Source organism: Melanerpes formicivorus, unplaced genomic scaffold (genome assembly GCF_026170545.1).
Source record: "Melanerpes formicivorus ecotype bairdi unplaced genomic scaffold, bMelFor1.0.p_v2 SCAF_1, whole genome shotgun sequence".
Taxonomy (NCBI): domain Eukaryota; kingdom Metazoa; phylum Chordata; class Aves; order Piciformes; family Picidae; genus Melanerpes; species Melanerpes formicivorus.
Genome location: NW_027142353.1, coordinates 5629588 through 5650348, shown reverse-complemented (window position 1 = coordinate 5650348; position 20761 = coordinate 5629588). Strand labels below are relative to the sequence as shown.

Here is a 20761-nt window from a genome sequence, read left to right as displayed (position 1 = left end):
AGAGTTTTGGGTTTGAGAGTGGGGGCTGTATTTTATAGTATTAAAAATAGAATTAGGGCATTTTATTTTAAAATAGATGTACAGCAATTTAAAACAGGGCAGAGCATCAAAACCGCAGCAGGGGCAGCACTTTGCTACAACACACTGGCAAGAACAGTGTGTGAGTTCAAAATTATGGCCTCAAACACAGCTGGAAAACATCTTGGAATACTCTCACTGCAAGCACAGGGAGAAGATTGCTAGGGTTCCTGAAACCCCACACAATCTCTCTGCTACCTAAAATGCAATCCTGTGGATGAAGAACAAGCAGACCACCAGCTACAGCGAGAGATTAAACACCAACACTTAGTGCTATGTATAGGCACCTCACACCATTTGAGAGCTCCTGTGTTGTCTATGGCATTCAAACAGCACTGACACACGGCAGTGGTGAAGCCAAGCAGGGTGCATCAAAGTACCTCATAATATAGCACTAGGTGCTTGTATGGGAGCAGCTGAACGGGTCCCTTCATACACATGTGGATACCCACATCTCAGCATGTACATGTAGGTGCTCCTCATCCTCATCAGGTGGAGGCTGGTCGCTTCTCGCAGGCAACCAGCATCAGAACAAGAGGACACAGTCTCAAGCTGTGCCAGGGGAAGTTTAGGCTCGAGGTGAGGAGAAAGTTCTTCACAGAAAGAGTAATTGGTCATTGGAATGGGCTGCCCAGGGAGGTGGTGAAGTCACTGTCCCTGCTGGTGTTCAAAAAAGGATTGAATGTGGCACTTGGAGCCGTGATTTAGTTATCAGGAGGTTGGACTTGATGATCTCTGAGGTCTTTTCCAACCTGGTTGATTCTGTGATTATACTCTTAAAAGAATTAGTGACGTTTTCCAAGTTTACCACACCTTCAGCATATTTGTAGTGATGTTACACATCTGAGCAACACTAAACAGATTATCCAACACTTAAAGCCCTTGAGAATAAAAGGCAACTAAGTGGTAAATTGGTCTTTTTCTGTTATACACTTTCTAGTTAATAACCTTTTTATACACTTTCGAGTTAATAAACTAGGAGTCCAATATCTTTAGTGCCCTCATGGGAATTCTAATGCTTAAATTCCACTGATATGGAACATAAAAAATAAATCACTGCAAAAAGAATTTTGGGACCACATAAAATGATCACAGCACCACAACTTTCCCCTACTCCTGAATAAAACAATGCCCCATAATTTTCCTTTTTATCTTTGTGACTTTTCTTCAAGCCCATCATCAAGTGCTGTCCCATACTTGAACCTCACCAGCAACAAAACCAATTTTTAAATTAATGGGGCACATATCTTGTGCCAACAAACGCCCACACCCCTCTACCATCTCTTAAAAATCAGCCTTGTTTATATACTGACACTTGTCAATTATACTCCCATGCCATGTCTGTCTTTGAATGCAAGTGCTTTTGACACCCAGCTGTCATACTGTATTTGTCAGGAAAGCAACATCCATACCTGTAGTGCTCTATAAATAGCAGCTTTGTGTTGTTTTGAACAATACATTTATTTTCTTGCCTGAGGGTGAGCTCTATAACCTGCAATGTCACAAACATGACCTGGACTGAAAACTGACTGTTTCAAATTAGCTTGGAGAAAAGAGAGAACAGGAAAGGAAGACACAGTAGGAGAAAGAAAATTGTGATCATAATATGGAATGAAAGGATGGTAAGAGCAATAACAGAGAGAAACTTAAGTCTTGACCAAGCACCAAATTGCAGAGAGACTCTGGAATATATCTCAAATGCAGTGCAAAACTCATTAATGGCTCAGGATAGTTTGAGAGCAACTACTACTTTAACAGTCTACCCTACCAGACCTGGAGCAGGAGCAGCATATTGACCCCTGCCATAAGCACTCATCATGGATTCACAGCATAGCTACATAAACAGCAAAGTCATGACTAAGAAAGGGAATAAAAATCTTAGATCTCTTTTGATGAAAATCTCTTTTGTATTTTACTGTATCCATGACGGACATGCATAAGCCAAACTCAAAACCCCAACCAGTTCTTGTCACCAGCTACTACTCTGCTAAAAGATGCTGCTCTTCCCTATGTTTCTTTTTTCTTCACTGAAGTCATCCTATGCAGCACTTTAAAACAGACTAAAGCAACAACTTTCACATCCAGGTCACAGATTACTTACTTAACAATAACATACTGCAATTTAAACACAGGCTTAAATTGCTTGTCACAATTCACAGACTGGTCTAGCTGCCATATACTAAACACTCTTGACACAACTTGACCTTTAAAATGGCACTGGTACTTTGCATAGAGAAAAGATCACTTCTCAGAAAAGCATGCAACCCACCTCCATTAATCCTATTGGGTTGTTGCTCTGGCGTCTGGGCTTGAGGAGAGCAGTAGGGCTGTTGATAAGTATTTGAAGGGAATTGCGGGGAGGTAGGGCTCCTCCTGCAGTCCCGGATACTGGAGAAAGTCTGTGAGTGAGGAATGCCTCTCTGGAAGGGGGAGCAGCGAGTCAGGCGTGGCTGTGGAGGTGGGAGGTGGTCGAACTCTTCTTCATCCTCAAGACTATAGCGATCATACTCTTGGTCACCGCATGTCCCTTTCTTTCCTGTGTGCAGAGAGACGCCTGAACTGTGCCTTGATACGGATGCTGAAGTCGAAGCATAATCTTGCCTAAGGCCTGCAAATTCCAAGAAGAGGATGATTCAGCTTCAGTGATTAACTCTTAACACGTGCTTCAATCTTGAAAAATATGCAGGTAAGCAGACAACTTTACAGCAAGAAATGGACTTAAAATGTCACTAGGCTGAAGATCTGAAGTAGCATTCATCTGATCTAATTTTCAGTATCTACCTTTCAGGCATCTAAGCATGAATTATTTCCCTTGAGATCCCTTTTTAATAAAGAATATTAAAACAATACAGGCATCTCCAAAATGCAGCACCCCGAGAGGTATTAGATACCTCTCCTAACAAAAGATGGATGCCTTCAGGAGGCACCTATTTTTCTGAAAGAAGAAAGACTACATGAGTATTAACTTTTAAACACTCCTAAATTAACACTCGCTCTATTAGTCTTCCAAGTTAACGGTATTAAACTTCATACTCATGCAATGAATGTGCTGACAATGACATTTCCTAAGTTTGCAAGCCATGTAAAAATTCTCTCTCCAACCTTCCTGAACCAGATTTAGTTCCTACTAGCAGGTGGTCAGTTTCCTGGACAAGGCTCAGTGGTGACACAGCTGTGCTTTAGGCAGGTTCCCTTCCAATCAACCCCTTCTCAGAACGTCAGGTTTTGAAAACCATGCCACTATTAGCACTGCCCTAGAAGAGCATGTTTCCTCCAGGTACATGACCGGGTAACACCCACGCGCCTTGCACTTCCCCCCACCCTTCGCCTGTTGCACAGCAGTCAGGGAAAAAGAGGACACAGATTGCATTTCCAGGACCTGAGTAACTCCACCAATAGCTGGAGAAAACAACAACTTAGATTTACCAAAAGCCCTCAGCTTTGACAGATGTCTTTGCTTCATCATAGAAACTTCTTAATATGCTTTCTCCCCCGCCTTCGAGTGGGAGTTGCTATTTGTGGCTGTGAAGAGAGTGTGCCTGCATGCACGTATCCTACTACCATTTTCCACGGGATTAAGTGGACAACTGTCACGTGCTCTAATGTTCTGCACCAGCTGCTACAACAAGGATGAGATACAACCATTACACCTGATGCAGATTAGAAGGAAAACAGTGTTTTTCCTTGCAGTTTACCAATGACCTGATTCCTTACAGAGCCAAGGATCTGAAGCCTTTTTTTTTAAATCTCAATCTGAAGGAAATAAGCACAGCTGCCACTTAAGTAGTGCAATCCTTTGATAGTCACAGTTTTATTTATAACTTTCACATAATATCAGAAATTCTCCAAGCTGTGACCCCATGTATTTGCCAGCTGAGAATTCAGCTATCATGTAAAGTCTCACACTAGCTAATTTCTCTGCTGAACATAACAAGGGCCACTAGAAACTCCAGCAGGCTCAACTGCTAATAAGTGCATCACTCCAGCCTGCTCAGTCTGGTTGCTGCAGCCAGATTTTAGCTCTAATTTCTTCCCCTATATTTCATCATTATTTTATCAACTTGCTTGTTAGTTGGCATTTTCCCTCAGTCCCCATTTCTGAATTGCTCTTGGTTTTCATCTAATATTTTCCTCGCAACAAAGTTGGTGAGGGGTTTGGAACAGAAGCCCTATGAGGACAGGATGAGGGAGGTGGGGTTGCTTAGCCTGGAGAAGAGGAGGCTCAGGGGTGACCCTATTGCTCTCTGCAACTACCAGAAGGGAGGTTGTAGACAGGCAATGTTGGTCTCTTCTCCCAGGCAGCCAGCACCAAAACAAGAGGACACAGTCTCAGGCTGCGCCAGGGGAGGTTTAGGTTGGATGTTAGGAAGAAGTTCTAGACAGAGAGAGTGATTGCCCATTGGAATGGGCTGCCCAGGGAGGTGGTGGAGTCACCATCATTGGAGGTGTGCAGGAGGAGACTTGATAGGGTGCTTGGTGCCATGGTTTAATTGATTAGGTCGGTTGGATTGGTTGATGGGTTGGACGCAATGATCTTGAAGGTCTCTTCCAACCTGGTTTATTCTATTCTAATAGGACGTGAGTAAGGCTTCTAAGTCAAATAGCCTTTAATTATGAATAAAGACATTTTCCCAAATTGCTATCAAGCCAAAGTATAATCTATGTTAAACAAGCTTTTGGGCTTAGATTTGTGTGTAATCACTAGTCTTCAACAAAATTGGTAAATTTATATGCCTCAATTCATGATTTAAAGGGGGATTAATTTCAAAATTCACCTGACAATTAAGAAAATCAGTAGAAGCAAAGAAATTCACAAGAGCTGTTTATTTTAACCTTCCTTGTGAAATACATGTATGAGACAAATACTTCAGCATCTTCCCAGAAAAAAACCCAAACCGACCCACTAAATTTAATGAATATGGTGGGACATTATAATCATCTAAATCTAAATGTACTCAATGGATATGGAGCTACTGGTTGGGATTCTGTAAAATATAAGCATCAAGTTTTGAAAGATCCAGTACCATTAACCTGAACCAAACAACACGTGCACCCTCTCCATGCCAGTGAAAAGCTTTCCCACCTGCCACTCCAGAGGCAACATTGCTTAGGAAAGATCCACTTGACTGAAACCAGACTAAAGCAGTTTTGACTGCTACAGGAAATCTTCCTTAGTCTATTTTTAAAAAGAGAAAAAAAGCCACGCACTCTCCTCCTGTAGACGAGCCATGATTTGAACATCAGTGAGGTCCTGCAGCTTGTATCCCATGGAGATGGAATCATCCTCCAGCTCTGAGGTGCTCAGTTCACTGTCTATGGATGACTGTGGGCTCAAAGGAGAACTTCTAGAAATGTAACCTATGTAAGAAAACACAACCTTTAGTCTGTAAATACGTCTGGTCATCTTTAATTCACAACTACCTGCCCTTCATGTTACAGTAGCTTGCAACATTTCCTGTATTACAGACAAAAACTTTCAGAAGAGTAGTGCAGTCCACCGACAAACAGCAAAGGGCTTTGATACTCGTGAGAAGTAGTATCAATGGATCATGAATTCCTCTGCTTGTTCCCAAAACAGCATCACATAGCTCAGACAATGAATAATTTACCCAAGGAAGTTCTGATACAGCTCCTATTAGTTAGTGTAGTCTAAACACATCTGCATTTGAATCTTCCCTGTGGGACTGTGGTTCTCCCTACTCGCTTCTGAAAAACAAGTGTGTACGGGTCATCAACTCCTGCTCAGTACTCAGATTCTGTACCAGAGCTATTTACCTAAATTTTATTATTTTTTCTTGACTTCTGTAAAATCTTCATATAAATCCATGAAAATAGCAATTAAGACGAAACATCATGCCAAAACAGAGAAAGCACTGTCCCCTTTACAGAGCTACCTTTTGAAAGAGCTCTGGATTCTAAATTTTCCTTGCATGATACTAAAATATAAACTAAACTGCAATTAGTTGCATAAGCTAGCTGTTGCCCAACTTTAAAGAAAAATTGTTCAAATAAAACAGTCACTAGTTTTCTAATATCCTCTAGGGCACCACAGGTCTGCAGTCTGTAGGGCAAAAACCACTCTGACTATGGGTCACCAGCCATGCTTGTATCCACAGACATGTTTGCATCCTTCAGCACTGCTCAAAACAGCTGCCTAAAGTTCACCCTAAATTTAGCTGTTCTTTAATAGTATCTCCAACAGAAAAGAACACACAGGGGATTACTTTGCTTTGAAAGGATTGTAAGGAGTAAACATCTTGGCTTTTTAAAATTTGAAAGTTACAACAGGCCTGAAGGCTTTGCAGAGGCAGTAACAGCCATGCTGTTTTGGGGCAGCAGTGGGAAGATAGACAAAATACCTGAGGGTATCTAAAATAGCATTAGATGCCTTCAATTAAGGACTAACCTACATCCAATTGAAAAAGGGAGCTTAGACATCTCGCCCACACAGACACCTATGCCAGGCACTCAGTGTGGAGCTGTATCTCACCTTCAACGCCCATGTCCCTAACAGGGCTTTCTGCCCTCATTTCATGCATTGTAAAGAAAACTGTGCACAGGTCAGTGTGACACTGATGCTAACTTCCTTAGACTACGCCTGCTCCCACCAGCAATAAAATGTTGCTGCCTCTTCCCCAGAACATTATTTTCTCCACCGCCACTGCATCTTAAGGAAAGTCACAGATACAAATAGCCTTCTGATACCTGTAGTGAAGAAGGAAAAATGCAACTCTGCAATCTACATCCCACAGAAAGTTTGTATTTTCCCTAAAACTCCTGTGTCCCCTGAAAATCAGTGGCAAACATCAAATACACCTTGGACACTTGCAACAATACCAAGTTTGAAAGCAGATGTGATTCTGCTAGCTATTATTATTGTAGAGAAATTCTCCCTGCAACTTCATTACACAGCTGCACAAACATTTCTGTAGACAAAAGGAAGGGACACTGTGGGGCTCAAATGAGCAGTAAAGAGCAGACAAAGCTGGGGACTGCTTAAGCTGACACAGCTGCAACAATACTCTCAGGTAAACCATTATTGAGAAACAGGCTCTGTTTACTAGCATCACTTCCCTATAACATGCTGTGTAATACAGAAAATAACCTATACTGCTAGTCAATTGATAAATTGTAGGTAATTAAAACAAAAAGTCTCCCCCTGCAGTAAGAGTCTATATACAACACCTGAAGAGCGTACTGCTGTTAAATGCTGGCAAGATTATAATAAGCAATTCTGTAAGTACTGAAATCAATAAACAGATAAGCATTACCTGTCCGTTCAGGTGTTAGTATTGCTTTACTGGAGGTTTTAGAGAAGCTGGAACTGTTAAAGCCATTGGTATATGGGGTGAGTCTTGCAACAGGACTATAGGGAAAAGCCAGGGAGACAGGTGTAGAGAAGAGGTTCCGCCATCGGCTAGCTGTTACAGATGCAAGGGAGGAGGGGGGGAAAAAAAGATTTGTAGTTATAAATAGAATAGTGCTGTTAGAAAAATTATCTTAATCTGGTCATAATACATTTTTTACTTATGGCAGAACCAAAACAATAGTCAAAGTTCAGCAGCAAAATAGAGGATCAGCACTGCCTTCTACATTTGAAAGCACGTTCCAAAATGTTTTCTAGCAACAATGTCTTGTTTGCTGTTTTCTGTGTATACAGCATTTTGGTACACATTCATCACATACAGTACTGGGTGCCAGCACACAGAGTAACAAATGAAGTAAAAACCACTACAGTTAATAAACACAAATGAAATTCACAGTGCTCTTCAAGGAATTGCTCATGGCACTCAATCATCACACAATTGATTTAGCAGTCAGATTATCAGTTATGGGAGTTCAGAGGCACCACAGTAAAAGATGCTTAACCATCGAGCGCTAAAAACAACTGTAATCCCATAGCAAGCTTTTAAGCCACCATATTTTCCCTTCTCTTTTTACAGCATCAAATTCCTGATTACATAAGCATGATTTTTTTTTTCCCACTGCTTTGGAGAATCAACAAAATAATAGATTAGGCCACCTCTTTTTTCTCCATATTCCTTGTAAAAAGATTGCAAAGAATCTGGCTGTTCAGTAGCAGAGCTCAGAACAAGCAAAAAATAAACCTGAAGGCTTATTTAATTTACATGTTCTTAGCTCATTCAGGAACATATGAACACAACTGTCCTTTGACATACTTATTTTTTAACAGGAATTAAAAAGTTCAGGTAAACAATATCCACAGGTTCATCAGAAAATAAATAAATATTAAAGTTGTTCTAAGTAGAAGAAAAATTTTTAAATGCAAATTTCAGAAAACCCATTCACATATAAGCAAAGTTTGTACAGATAAACAAATTATAGTATCACATGTTTGTTTGTGATAAAATCTACTTTGTCCTGATAGATGCCGTGTATGGTGACACAAGGGAGGAAGCTAGCAATATACCTATACCTAATTTAGAAAGTGAAGGAAAAACCTTGATGCTTGACAGATGTACTTTGTGGTGTCAGATGCCACTAACCAGTTTTGAAAGCTGGAAGGCCTCACAAGCCCTCAAAAGCAATTCTCCACCACATGACTAGAATAAAATAGAATAAACCAGGTTGGAAAAGACCTCTGAGATCACAGAGTCCAACCTATCACCCCACACTATCCAATCAACTAAACCATGGCATTAAGTGCCCCGTCCAGACTCCTCTTAAACACCTCCAGTGATGATGACTCCACCACCTCCCCAGGCAGCCCATTCCCATGGCCAATCACTCTATGAAGAATTTCTTCCTAACATCCAGCCTAAACCTCCCCTGGTGCAGCTTGAGACTGTGTCCTCTTGTTCTGCTGCTGGTTGCCTGGGAGAAGAGATGAGACTCCACCAGGCTACAACCTCCCTTCAGGTAGTTATAGAGAGCAAGGTCTCCTTTGAACCTCTTCTCTAGGCTAAGCAATCCCAGCTCCCTCAGTCTCTCCTCATAGGGCTTGTGCTCCAAACCCCTCCCCAGCTTTGTTGCCCTACTCTGGACACGTTCCACCAAGTTAACATCCTTCCTAAATTGAGGGGCCCAGAACTAGACACAGGAATCAAGGTGTGGCCTAACCAGTGCTGAGTGCAGGGGCACAATGACTTCCCTGCTCCTGCTGGCCACACTGTTCCTGATAGAGGCCAGGATGCCACCGGCCTTCTTGGCCACCTGGGCACACTGCTGGCTCATGTTCAGCCTACTATCGACCAGTACGTCCAGGTCCCTTTCTGCCTGGCTGCTCTCCAGCTACTCTAACCCCAGCCTGTAGCACTGCATGGGGTTGTTGTGGCCAATGTGCAGAACCCGGCACTTGGATGTGTTAAATCTCATGTCCTTGGACTCTGCCCATCTGTCCAGCCTGTCAAGGTCCCTCTGGAGAGCTCTCCCACCATTTAACAGATCAACTCCTGTCCCCAGCTTGGTGTCATCTGCAAATTTACTGATGATGGACTCAATTCCCTCGTCCAGATCATCAATAAAGATATTGTACAGGATGGGGTCCAGCACTGATCCCTGGGGGACACCACTAGTGACTGGCTGCCAGCTGGATGTGGCACCATTCACCACCACTCTCTGGGCTCAGCCCTCCAGCCAGTTCCTAACCCAGTACTGCTGCACTGAGTGCTGCTGTCCAAGCCACGAGCTGACAGCTTGCTCAGGAGTTTGCTGTGGGGGACGGTATCAAAGGCCTTGCTGAAGTCCAGGGAGACTACATCCACAGCCTTGTCCACATCCACCAGGCGGGTCACCTGGTCATAGAATGAGATCAGGTTGGTCAGGCAGGACTAGTTAATACCTGGCAAGTTATTAGGAAACTTCATTCCATTAAAACACTCAAAGACACTCAAATAATATTTAATCCCTCTCTATTTTAAAACCTCACTGTTGTCAGAATGACAAGGCAGAACAAATAAACTTTATTTTCCTTCTTGCTACCATCAACACTGAGTGGCCACATGAATAGCATGGAAGTGTTATCTTTTTGATGGGCTGTCACTCTTATCTTTGTAATCTTTTGGAGTAATTTATCATCAGTCCAAAAGATGCTATATCCCCTCTATTCCTTTTGCTTTGACCCATTCAGAGATGCTACTGGGTTTCTAAGGAATGAGCAGCCTTTTCTACTCTTCCCACTAGTGCTACTAAGTTTGAAGGGAAGGCAATGGTTCCCGCACTGGCATAAAGTAGGGTACTAGATAAAGGGAGTACCTGCAAGGTTCAGGCTCTGTGGGAGGGAGCTAAACTACTGTCATCTTTGTTGTCCCCTCAAAACAGAATTACTGCAACTTGTTTATTTCTCATGATTCTTCAAGCTTAAAGAAACCTGAAGGTCTGAGTCATAACTAAGAGCAGCATCAGCACCACCTCTAGGAAATTGCTTGGCATCAACTGCCCAGCAGGTCTGTTTGTCCTTAACATCCACTAACATGACCAGTTCAAAAGTCAAGCATGCAAGTACTCCAGGACAAAAAGGGGAGCAAAGGCAGATGGATACAACTCCAGAAACTGCTCATTAACACAGACTGCTGGAATTGAGATTAAGTCATAAGGATTAAATAACTGCAAAATTATTTGAGGCATTCACTGAAAGAAATGGATGTGATAGAGTAGATCTCAGTGTCATATCCACAACTGTCGTTTTCAGCAGAAATCGCCAGGAAGGAGCAAGGGAGGAGAGTTCCTGGTGATTTTGTTTTTCTGCCTAACACAAGACCCTGTTTTGTAGCAGCCTGATCAATAGCCAGGCCAATTAGCGTCCAGTGTTTTCTCACTCCCAGATGTGGTCAACTGTACAGCACAAAACCCCATCATTCATTACCCTCTACAATAACCGCTGTGAGCTGGCCCACTGAGCACAAAGCAACAGTTATCACAACTATGAAAGCAAGAAGTCACACACAGAATATAATTAGTATTTATGGCAAAACAGATTTCAGACTCTTCTTTCAAACAGTATGTGTTCTCAAGGATAGATGGACAAAGAAGGTAAGAAACTGTTTACACTAATCTCTCTATGTTCTAAATCTCTAGATATACCAATGTGAAATACCCTGAATTCTAGAAGTTTTGTCATCACATTGAAAATAAAACTTTATAGCGTTTAAGCAGCAACAAATGACTGACACTTTTCAGGTAATCAATTGACTCCCTTGCTTAGAATAAAACACAGAAAACTGCTTTCATTAGGTTTCAAATGAAAATGTCCACATGCATATGGAGTACTTCTACAACACCAACAAAAATCGCCGAAATCAGACTTGCTGAAACCTTGTGCTAGTGCCAAAAATGTTTTTCAATAACTATGTAGGAAGCAAGTGCTGTAGACATCTAGGCAAACAGGTAAATCAATGCAAAATTTGTAAAATCCCAATATAATGCTACGGACAGTCATTTTAGGATAGTTATTTTTGCTCCAAACTGATTCTGAGACTGTCCTGGTTAGCAGGACAAAACACAACTCACAGACGAGATAATGCTGGTGAGACCTTTAAGTTCAAAAGCTCATCTCTAAAGCTCTCAATTTTACAAAATTTGCAGCTCTTTCTTAAAGCCCCAGATGAACTAAGAAACCCAGCTACCCTTTAAAGACAAAGGAAGATTCTAACACTTGCAGCTGAGTATTGCTCTGAGTACCTTACACTTAAACTGTATCACAGTATCACCAAGTTTGGAAGAGACTTCAACAATCATCGAGTCCAACCTGTCACCACAGACCTCATGACTAGACCATGTCAGGTACTCAGAGCAGTACTCAGCTGCAAATGTTAGAATCTTCCTTTGTCTTTAAAGGGGCTGAAGGAAGAAAAAGAACCAGCTGTGGAAAGGAAAGCGGGGACATCTAAAGAACCATCAAGAGAAAGTATGGCAAAAAAACAATTTGATTTACCAATGGCAGTGCGTTAAACCCATTAATAATTTGAGTTCTTGAAGCATGAACTTGCTGGCACTAATATTCTACAATACAATAAGCACAAATTGTTCCAGTCATCAAAGTCTACAGTTGGATTGGAGGCACCCAACGTTTTGGGTATGATTTCACAGTACTCAGTATAACTAAGGTCGGAAAGGACCTCGACGATCATCAAGTCCAACCTATCAACACAGACCCCATGACTAGACCATGGCACCAAGTGCCACGTCCAATCTCCTCTTGAACACCTCCAGGGACGGTGACTCAACCACCTCCCTGGGCAGCACATTCCAATGACGAATGACTCACTCAGTGAAGAACTTCCTCCTCACCTTGAGTCTAAACCTCCCCTGGCACAGCTTGAGACTGTGTCCCCTTGTTGCTGGTTGCCTGGGAGAAGAGACCAACCCCTTCCCTGCTACAACCACCTTTCAGGTAGTTGTAGAGGGCAATGAGGTCACCCCTGAGCTTCCTCTTCTCCAGGCTAAACAATCCCAGCTCCCTCAGCCTCTCCTCATAGGGCTTATGCTCAAGGCCTCTCACCAGCCTTGTTGCCCTTCTCTGGACATGTTCAAGTGTCTTGATGTCCTTCTTAAACTGAGGGGCCCAGAATTGGAATGATTTCCTTCATTTTGATCAATTCTTAGTAACTAAACCACCGGTACCGTACTGTGTTACACAATATTTATTCTAATAAAAGCAATTGTCAAAATGACTACACAAGCAATCAAAGACTTTCCTTTAAATGACAAAATCAGCAACACGTGAGCCCGTTCATAACTTTATTTATTCACACAATTTAAGGTTTTAAAATTAATTAAGACCTTATTTTTATAACCTCCCTGGAGATACCAAAATGTTGAAATAGATGATCATAGTAACTCATATAAAGAAATATGAGCAGCTACATAAACACAAATATTCAGCATTTGGTAAGAACTGATGGAAAATTTCACATGAAAGCCTGAATAAGTAAACATCTACAGAATTACATGGCCCAAAAGCAACAGAGAACCCTGCAAAACCAAAGCATACTGTACCACATCTAAAGAAATTTCATTACTAAAAGCAATTTCTTAAGATACATAAGGTACACAACTTCAAAGCGGTAACATTCATAAGCTTGGACACAAGGTAAAACCTGACAGATTTTGTTACTTTAATTTGGTGCATTTATACTGATGTAAACAGGGATAGATGAAGTGCAGGTCCTCTACGTGACTGACCACATATTCTTAGGATATTACATTGGCTAAGGATAACAGGATTTCACAGAATCACAGAATTGTCAGGGTGGGAAGGGACCTCAAGGATCATCTAGTTCCAACCCCCTCTGCCATGGGTAGGGATACCCTCCACTAGATCAGGTTACCCAGAGCCATATCCAGCCTGGCCTAAAAACATCCAGGGATGTGGCTTCCAACACAGCCTGAACAAAATTCCTCTTTTGAGACATCCTTGAAGGGATACCTCCAATAGTGCCAATGTAGCAAGTTCAAAACACAAGTTTTGAACACTCAGCACTCTCCTGCTGGCATACTTTCTTTAGAGCAGGAAACCCAAACCACTTCCCTTGTGTGCTCTGCACACGCACGGATGCACAGAAGCCATGCTTAAAAGCAAAGTATCTCTCTCAGGACTAAAATGCACAGTCCTGTATAGGAAACAGAAGTATTTTGTTAATCACTAGAGAAATACAAGAGTGCTACAGGGGAATTCAAAACCTCTTCTTACCATAGATAAGAGTATGTCTAAACCAGCTCTGAGAGTTATCACCTCAGTGAGGCATATCTAATATCTTCCTCCCAAATAAAGATATTTAACCTTTGCTTTCAATCCTTGTAAAACCATGTTCAGAGGCTGAAAACTACTCCTGCAGTCAGATGTACATCTGGGAATCGGCAGGTATCTAACATGCCTGAAAAGATAGCCAGAGGAAGAGAAGATCAAGGTAGCTCCCTGAACAGAGCCGTTGCTAGGCATTTGCCAAGAAGCAAGAAACATGGACTCCTACTGCTCACCAGTCTGAAGAGATTTACTTGGGTCCCTGGAAAACCCAGAGCTCCTGTAAGAACTTGAAGTAGTTTGAGGTAGAAGAGAGGTGCTAGATGTTCAACTGCAAACAATATTGTGATGCTCCCACACAGGAAAAGACCTTCAGGTAAGTTGTGAAATCAAAACCTAACTAGATACTTTCAAGTACTGCAGAATCTCCAAAACACATGGATCTTAGGAAAACATAAAATCCTTAGGTATCCTTCACAGGGGGAAGCATTTGGCTTCTGCACCCAAAAGAGAAGGACTACAGCATCTTCCAGGATTAATTTGAACATGGTTCATTAAAACTTTCTCTTGAAATTACGAGACCAAAAATTCTCCTTTTTGGAAATAATTGTGTTTTTACTAGTTACAAGATTAAAAATTCTGGGCCCAAGACACCATTTTCAATTGCAACAAATACAAGAGGATTGAGTTGTACCTGCAAAACTGGAAGTCAGTCTGGGGCATGTACATATTCCCATCTTGCTGAATGCTATTGGACAGTGAACTTCTGGACTATGCAAGTAGCATACTCCCAAGTTCCAGTCTCCCATAACCATCAGTTGTGATCATCTCAACAGCTTGCTCCAGCATGTATAGTTTCCTCACCACAGCTTCAGCTCCTTCACCCATACAGCTAGTGGTAGAAACTTCACCATCAGCACAGACCTACAGTTCATATGCTTAAAACACATTTTCAGTCACACTGAATCTGTCATTGCCTGAAACCATTCCCCTGCACTGACATATCCAACTCACAAAATGCTCTTTGGGCTTGTTTGCTGTTTCTGCCCCTTGATTTCTTGGTCAAGCAGCAAAGCACCCCCTCTTTCCCAGATGCAACAAGACAGAAATCACTTAAGTGTAGATTGCACAAGGGGACCCTTGCAAGCATCTGTAAATTTGGGTCTCCAAAATACAATTTAGTGTATATCTTATCCTGAAACTTTAACCTCCATAACTGGACTACAACAACTGAACAAGTATATGCCAACATTTTTTCTTTGGTTTTTGTTTGTACACTAAATCCTATGGTTACTCAAGTTCTTAATATAGGTCAGCTAGCAACTACAAAGCAATGTCTTTTGCAAGAATGTCATTTTTCTACAATAGTCTAAGTTTTCCCAGTGTTTTTAAGTCAACACACAGAGTTACCATGTACAGTAGCACAGTCTTGTGCTACTTTAAAATAATGAAAAGCAATCAGACTCATCTTAAAATGTCTAACTGACATTATAGTTTGGACACACAGTGATAGATTAGGAAAAAATATAATAAAGACTGGCCACTTTCCCCTAAGCCTAAGAATAGAATAGAAGAGAATAAACTAGGTTGGAAGAGACCTTCAAGATCATTGCGTCAAACCCATCATCCAACACCATCTAATCAACTAAACCATGGCACCAAGCACCCTATCAAGTCTCCTCCTGAACTCCCCAATGATGGCAACTCCACCACCTCCCTGGGCAGCCCATTCCCATGACCAACCACTCTCTCTATGAAGAACTTCGTCCTAACAGCCAGTCTAAACCTCCCCTGGCACAGCTTGAGGCTATGTCCTGTGTTCCAGTGCTGGTTGCCTAGGAGAAATTTTAAAGAGTATGAGAGAGCTGGAAGTACCTGAAAAAGTTTGATTTGCAACTAATTCATATAAAACAAGTAATTCTTGAAAACAATATAAAAGGATCTAATATTTGTGTAGAGTAAGAAATCAGTTAAGTTGGCATGAATTGGTGAACAAATGGATAGGATAGGATAGGATAGGATAGGATAGGATAGGATAGGATAGGATAGGATAGGATAGGATAGGATAGGATAGGATAGGATAGGATAGGATAGGATAGGATAGGATAGGATAGGATAGGATAGGAAGAGACCTTCAAGATCATGATGTCCAACCCATCAACCAATCCAACCCACCTAAACAACGGCACCAAGTACCCCATCAAGTCTCCTCCTGAACACCTCCAATGATGGTGACTCCACCACCTCCCCAGGCAGCCCATTCCAATGGGCAATCACTCTCTCTGTATAGAACTTCTTCCTAACATCCAACCTAAACCTCCCCTGGTGCAGCCTGAGACTGTGTCCTCTTGTTCTGGTACTGGCTGCCTGGGAGAAGAGACCAACATTGCCTGTCTACAACCTCCCTTCAGGTAGTTGCAGAGAGCAAGAAGGTCACCCCTGAGTCTCCTCCTCTCCAGGCTAAGCAACCCCAGCTCCCTCAGCTTCTCCTCACAGGGCTTGTGTTCCAAACCCCTGACCAACTTGGTACCTAGAACTGCAATTCATACACTTCAAGAGCCGCCCTAGCATACATTTTAAGGATACAACCAGAAAGCCTGTCTAATTTGCAGTACTTTCAATAAGGAGACTTGATGGGGTGCTTGGTGCCATGGTTTAGTTGATCAGATGGTGTTGGATGATGGGTTGCACGCAATGATCTTGGAGGTCTCTTCCAACCTGGTCTATTCTATTCTAAATTGTTTTTCTACGAGTTTTATAGAATGGATCCCTTACCCTTTGTGCTTATCTCCCTTGCAGATGGTAATGTACAAAAAATATAGGAATTATGTATGCTACTAGAAATTTGGGATTTTGTAGGAAATGTAATTAGCTCTGTTTTTCCTCCAGCCACCTGTTCTCCTCAGCAGAAATTTACATTTTTGCTTTGAATTATTGCTAACATATCTGCTTAGCAGTATAGTTTGTATCCACTATTCTATTCTATTCTACTCTATTCTATTTTTCTAGGACTTTCAGATAGCACAGTGTCGCAGTTTGGGCTGGGTGCCCTCTGCTACAGGGGTGTTTCCTGTGTCCAGAAGTCCAGCCCAGTGGGTGGACACAGGAAATTAGGTTATTTCCTACCATGATCCCTTGCACCACTATAAGTTTCATGGCGGGGTCTGGCACTTCCTCTTTCCTTCCTCCTCACCGCCTGGTAACTGGGGGAGAGATCTCCCGGCCATGGGCCTGATTAGGCCCAAGGCCACGGGGGGATGGGCAGTCTCAGATCTGGCCAGCTGAGACTAGCCTAGCAGTGGGCGGGGGGGGAAGGAGGAGCCCTGGGGGTTTTGGGTGCACCCTCAGGTGGGGATGGCATTTCTCTGGATCTGTTTTGGGGTTCTTCTTGTCACTGTTCTAGTTCTAGTTCTCTGCATGCACTCACTGTTCTCTGTTTAAACTTTCCATCACTTTTGCAATCTGTTTGTCTGAGTCGTCATTTCTGCACGTGGTGGGGAGGGGGTCTGCCCCAACCCATTACACACAGCAAGGCACTGCAGTCAGCAGTAGTTGGGAATACTGCAATTGGTGGCAAAACCATAAATCTAAGATTCTGTAAGTGCTAAGTAAGCACTTTGACATATTTCAGTTGTGACAACTATTACCTATTGGTGTAAGCAGGGAAAACATGTATTTTTTTCAAGACATATGCACAGCTAGTCTATTGCTGTGAAGTCTCAGTGAAAGGCTGACCTGAAAATTCTCTTTATACTGGAAAAATGACAATACTGCTTTCCAAATGCAGTGTGCTGGAAATGCTAATCTAATCACTGTTCTCCAACCCAACTTAGCCACAAAACATTATTTTATGACATCAATGTATTCAAAAGACTAGAAATTAAATGGAATGAAGAGATCTGAATTACCACCAACAAAACTTCTGCAATGAATGATACTACACCCTAGGTATGTGCTTTGAAGGGTTGAGATTTCTATTGTTTTTATTACTGAATGCTACTGAATGCTGTTTTGTTCAAAGACAACCTTTTTACCAAGTAAGCTATACGAGCAGAAAATCACAGAGACTTTGTTAAAAATGTAACTGCCTCAGTGTTCATTTTCTTTCTGTGCACACAATTCTCCCTACATGCAGAGTCTGCACACAGGCAAACTTTCAGAGCAGAGTTAACAGCCAAACTTGGCTTCCCAGCATCCCATTTCTTGAGAAATTGGAACAAATATTATGCTGAAGTATTATGCCCTAGGCATGCCCTAGAGCCCAAATGTCTGTCCCTTCCCCAGTTTCCACACTCAGCAAGAGCCATTTTATATGAACTGCCAGTCTGATGCATTTTCATTCCACTTGGTAGATTCTTAACCAGAACTCATGAGTATACAAGCTCTCACATTTCATCTTGTTTGAAATAAGATACAGCTTTTTGAGCAGAAGACTCATTCTCATGTATTACTAAGTATGGTAACCTGAAACTAAATGTTAGCCCTAAGATTCTTCTGCCAAACTATTAGCATTTAATTCATTATGAAGAGTGTTTACCTCACTGAATCTTAGGATCCTTCAAATAAGGAATTCTTACCAAAGGACATTGTGAATGCAGAAATTTACATGGGGAGGCTACACAAATTCACAGAAAAATACACCACAGGTTAATAAATCATGTCTGCATCACAGCTGGTATCTGGTTCAGTCAGTCTCAGAACAGAAAATATAGCTGGGAGGGTGTCGGGACAGGCAAGTATGCCATTTCCCTGTATTCTCACTGTCTTCCAGTGTGCAGTTATGGCACTGTTGGATGCAGGACTGTATGTCCCACAGACAAAATAATGATGCTCTTATGTATAGGCATTAATGGCAAGCCTAGTCATCACAGGATGCAATATACCCCAAAGAGAAAGCATGGGGCACAATTCACCTCACCAGCATTTATAAAGGACATGGCCTGTTTGTCTGTTGCCTACAAAGGCAGTCCAGTGTCACTGGCTCCAATACAGACCTCTGCCTCTGTTCAAATGAAACTCACTCTGACAGCATCAATTACAGGGAACAATAAACAGAGCTTTAAAAGAAGAGATTTCAGAGACTGCATTCAGTTCTGAATTCTAAGCAATTGAAAAAAAAATACCTTTCGTAGCACTTGAGCATCACAATGCTCACATCCCTCCCTCTGAAACAGCTGTAGATATCCAATTAAGTTGTTGAACATCCTTCTTGACAGCAGTTCCAGTTGAATGGAGAACCTCTGCTATGCTCCTACAGGGTAATGATTTACCCTAATCCTCCCCATGACATCTTTTCAGCTGTTTTATTAAACTGTAGCAGCGAGTACCGATGTCGTTGCAAGACTTCATGCTAAATCAGATCACTTACCTGCATTTAGAAGACCTTTTTGCTAATTATTTTTCTAAACAAGGAAGAGTTCCTCCATCACCTTTACAAGGAAGATGGAGACCAGTTGTATCAGGGAGAGATAGAGAAGTGGAAAGCAGCAGAAGAAAGATGGGGCTGCTGAAGCCCATGCTACCTCCCAAGGAAACACTTATCAGAGAACAGCCTCCACAATGTGTATAAATATAGATGATATGAGCTCCATGTCTGACACTGATTGTTTGCTTACATATACAGCACAGAACAATAGCACTTTCATCATATTTTAACAATTAACAACAAAAAAGGGAACAAAATGGTAACCACCTTAAAATGTCACTCAAAGGATCTATCACCATGGTGTGCAGAGAATGTGCCTAAGGCATACCAGCTGGACAGACCTCCTGCCCAGTCTGTTCTGGCTGTAAATTATCAGGGCTCTGGTTAAGCTCACCTGGCATGTACCAACTGTGATGGGCAAGGAAGCTATCATGTAATTGTCTCAGCCAGTAGATCTGAATGGGCAGCAATTCCTTTAGGCATAAATGAAGATTAAACAGGACATATATCCTTGCCAAAGAAAAAGTAGGTTACATCCCCGCACAAAGGGATGAGAGGAAGGTTCAAGCACAGCTACCCAAGATCATCTTATTCCAAATGTAGTGGATCCACATGGGATTTGCAGGTTTGTTTATACCATATGGCAGAGTATCCAAGAGCCCTAAAAGAGCTCTCAAGAGGCTGGTGCACCTACCTAGAGAAAGGCATGACAAGAGAAAGGCCATGGCAAGAAATTAGGGTCATCTCCACTAGCATCTAGGTGCACACAACTTGGTGGGTATAACTAATTTCGTCTCAAATATTTCAAGTAACCTTGCAGAAAGCTCCACAGCATACCAATATATGAGTAGCGTCTTCACACAGAGATTGCTATTGTAGTCTATCCCATAGCAATCACATTTTACTCACTACCTGCTTAACACTGCCTTCCAATCCAAGAAGAAAATATTTTGGTTGCAATGATTTGTGACATAGTTTGCATTTTCCTTTATAACTCACAGGTCTACCTCCACTCTAATGCAACTGATGAAAGAGACATTCATTTCTGTAACATCATCATAAGCAAACTCAGAAATCTCATGCTCATTACATAAGCATTGTGAAACTCATCCTAAGCTTATTTTCCTTCTTGAATTCATTATCTTTGGTAACTGCTTTGTCTGTATTTCAGAGAGAAGTGTGATACAGCAAAATCCCCAAGACTTCTGGGGAAAGTGTATTTTGCAATCACTCAACACTGGTTTAAGTGCTCCATTTGATCCAATACTCCAAAAATAGCAAAACCAACTAAATTTTGAACTGAAAAACATCTTTTGGGCTTTTTCCTTCATATGCTGGCTCTCAGGTCTGAAAAACAGCACACCTATAGTGTGTGTCTCAGGACCATTCTTCACCACCTCCTGCTTACAGTGCCCCGACAATGTTTTTCTGCTGATTAGCTTGTACCATTTCAATCCAGTGGACGTTTACTCCACAGAGCAGCATGCTGTAATCTCTCTAGGTGTGAAGGAGTCAAGGGAATGTCTGTTGATAAGCAACAGCAAGGAGCATGCAGC

The 20761-nt window shown here is 41.9% G+C and overlaps 1 protein-coding gene across 3 annotated transcripts in view; it reads right to left on the bottom strand.

Moving 5' to 3' along the window:
* The window catches only part of SLAIN1 (SLAIN motif family member 1), a 58359-nt gene that overhangs the window by 15862 nt on the left and 21736 nt on the right, over window positions 1–20761 (bottom strand). For 2 of the 3 annotated variants that reach the window (XM_068157603.1, XM_068157516.1), the window contains exons 3-5: window positions 7350–7499; window positions 5287–5436; window positions 2348–2686 (exon numbers count right to left, since the gene is read on the bottom strand). In XM_068157603.1, coding sequence (XP_068013704.1) covers window positions 2348–2686; window positions 5287–5436; window positions 7350–7499 — 639 coding nt within the window. The remainder of the gene's footprint in view (window positions 1–2347; window positions 2687–5286; window positions 5437–7349; window positions 7500–20761) is intronic. The other variant, XM_068157677.1, reaches the window with a different exon arrangement.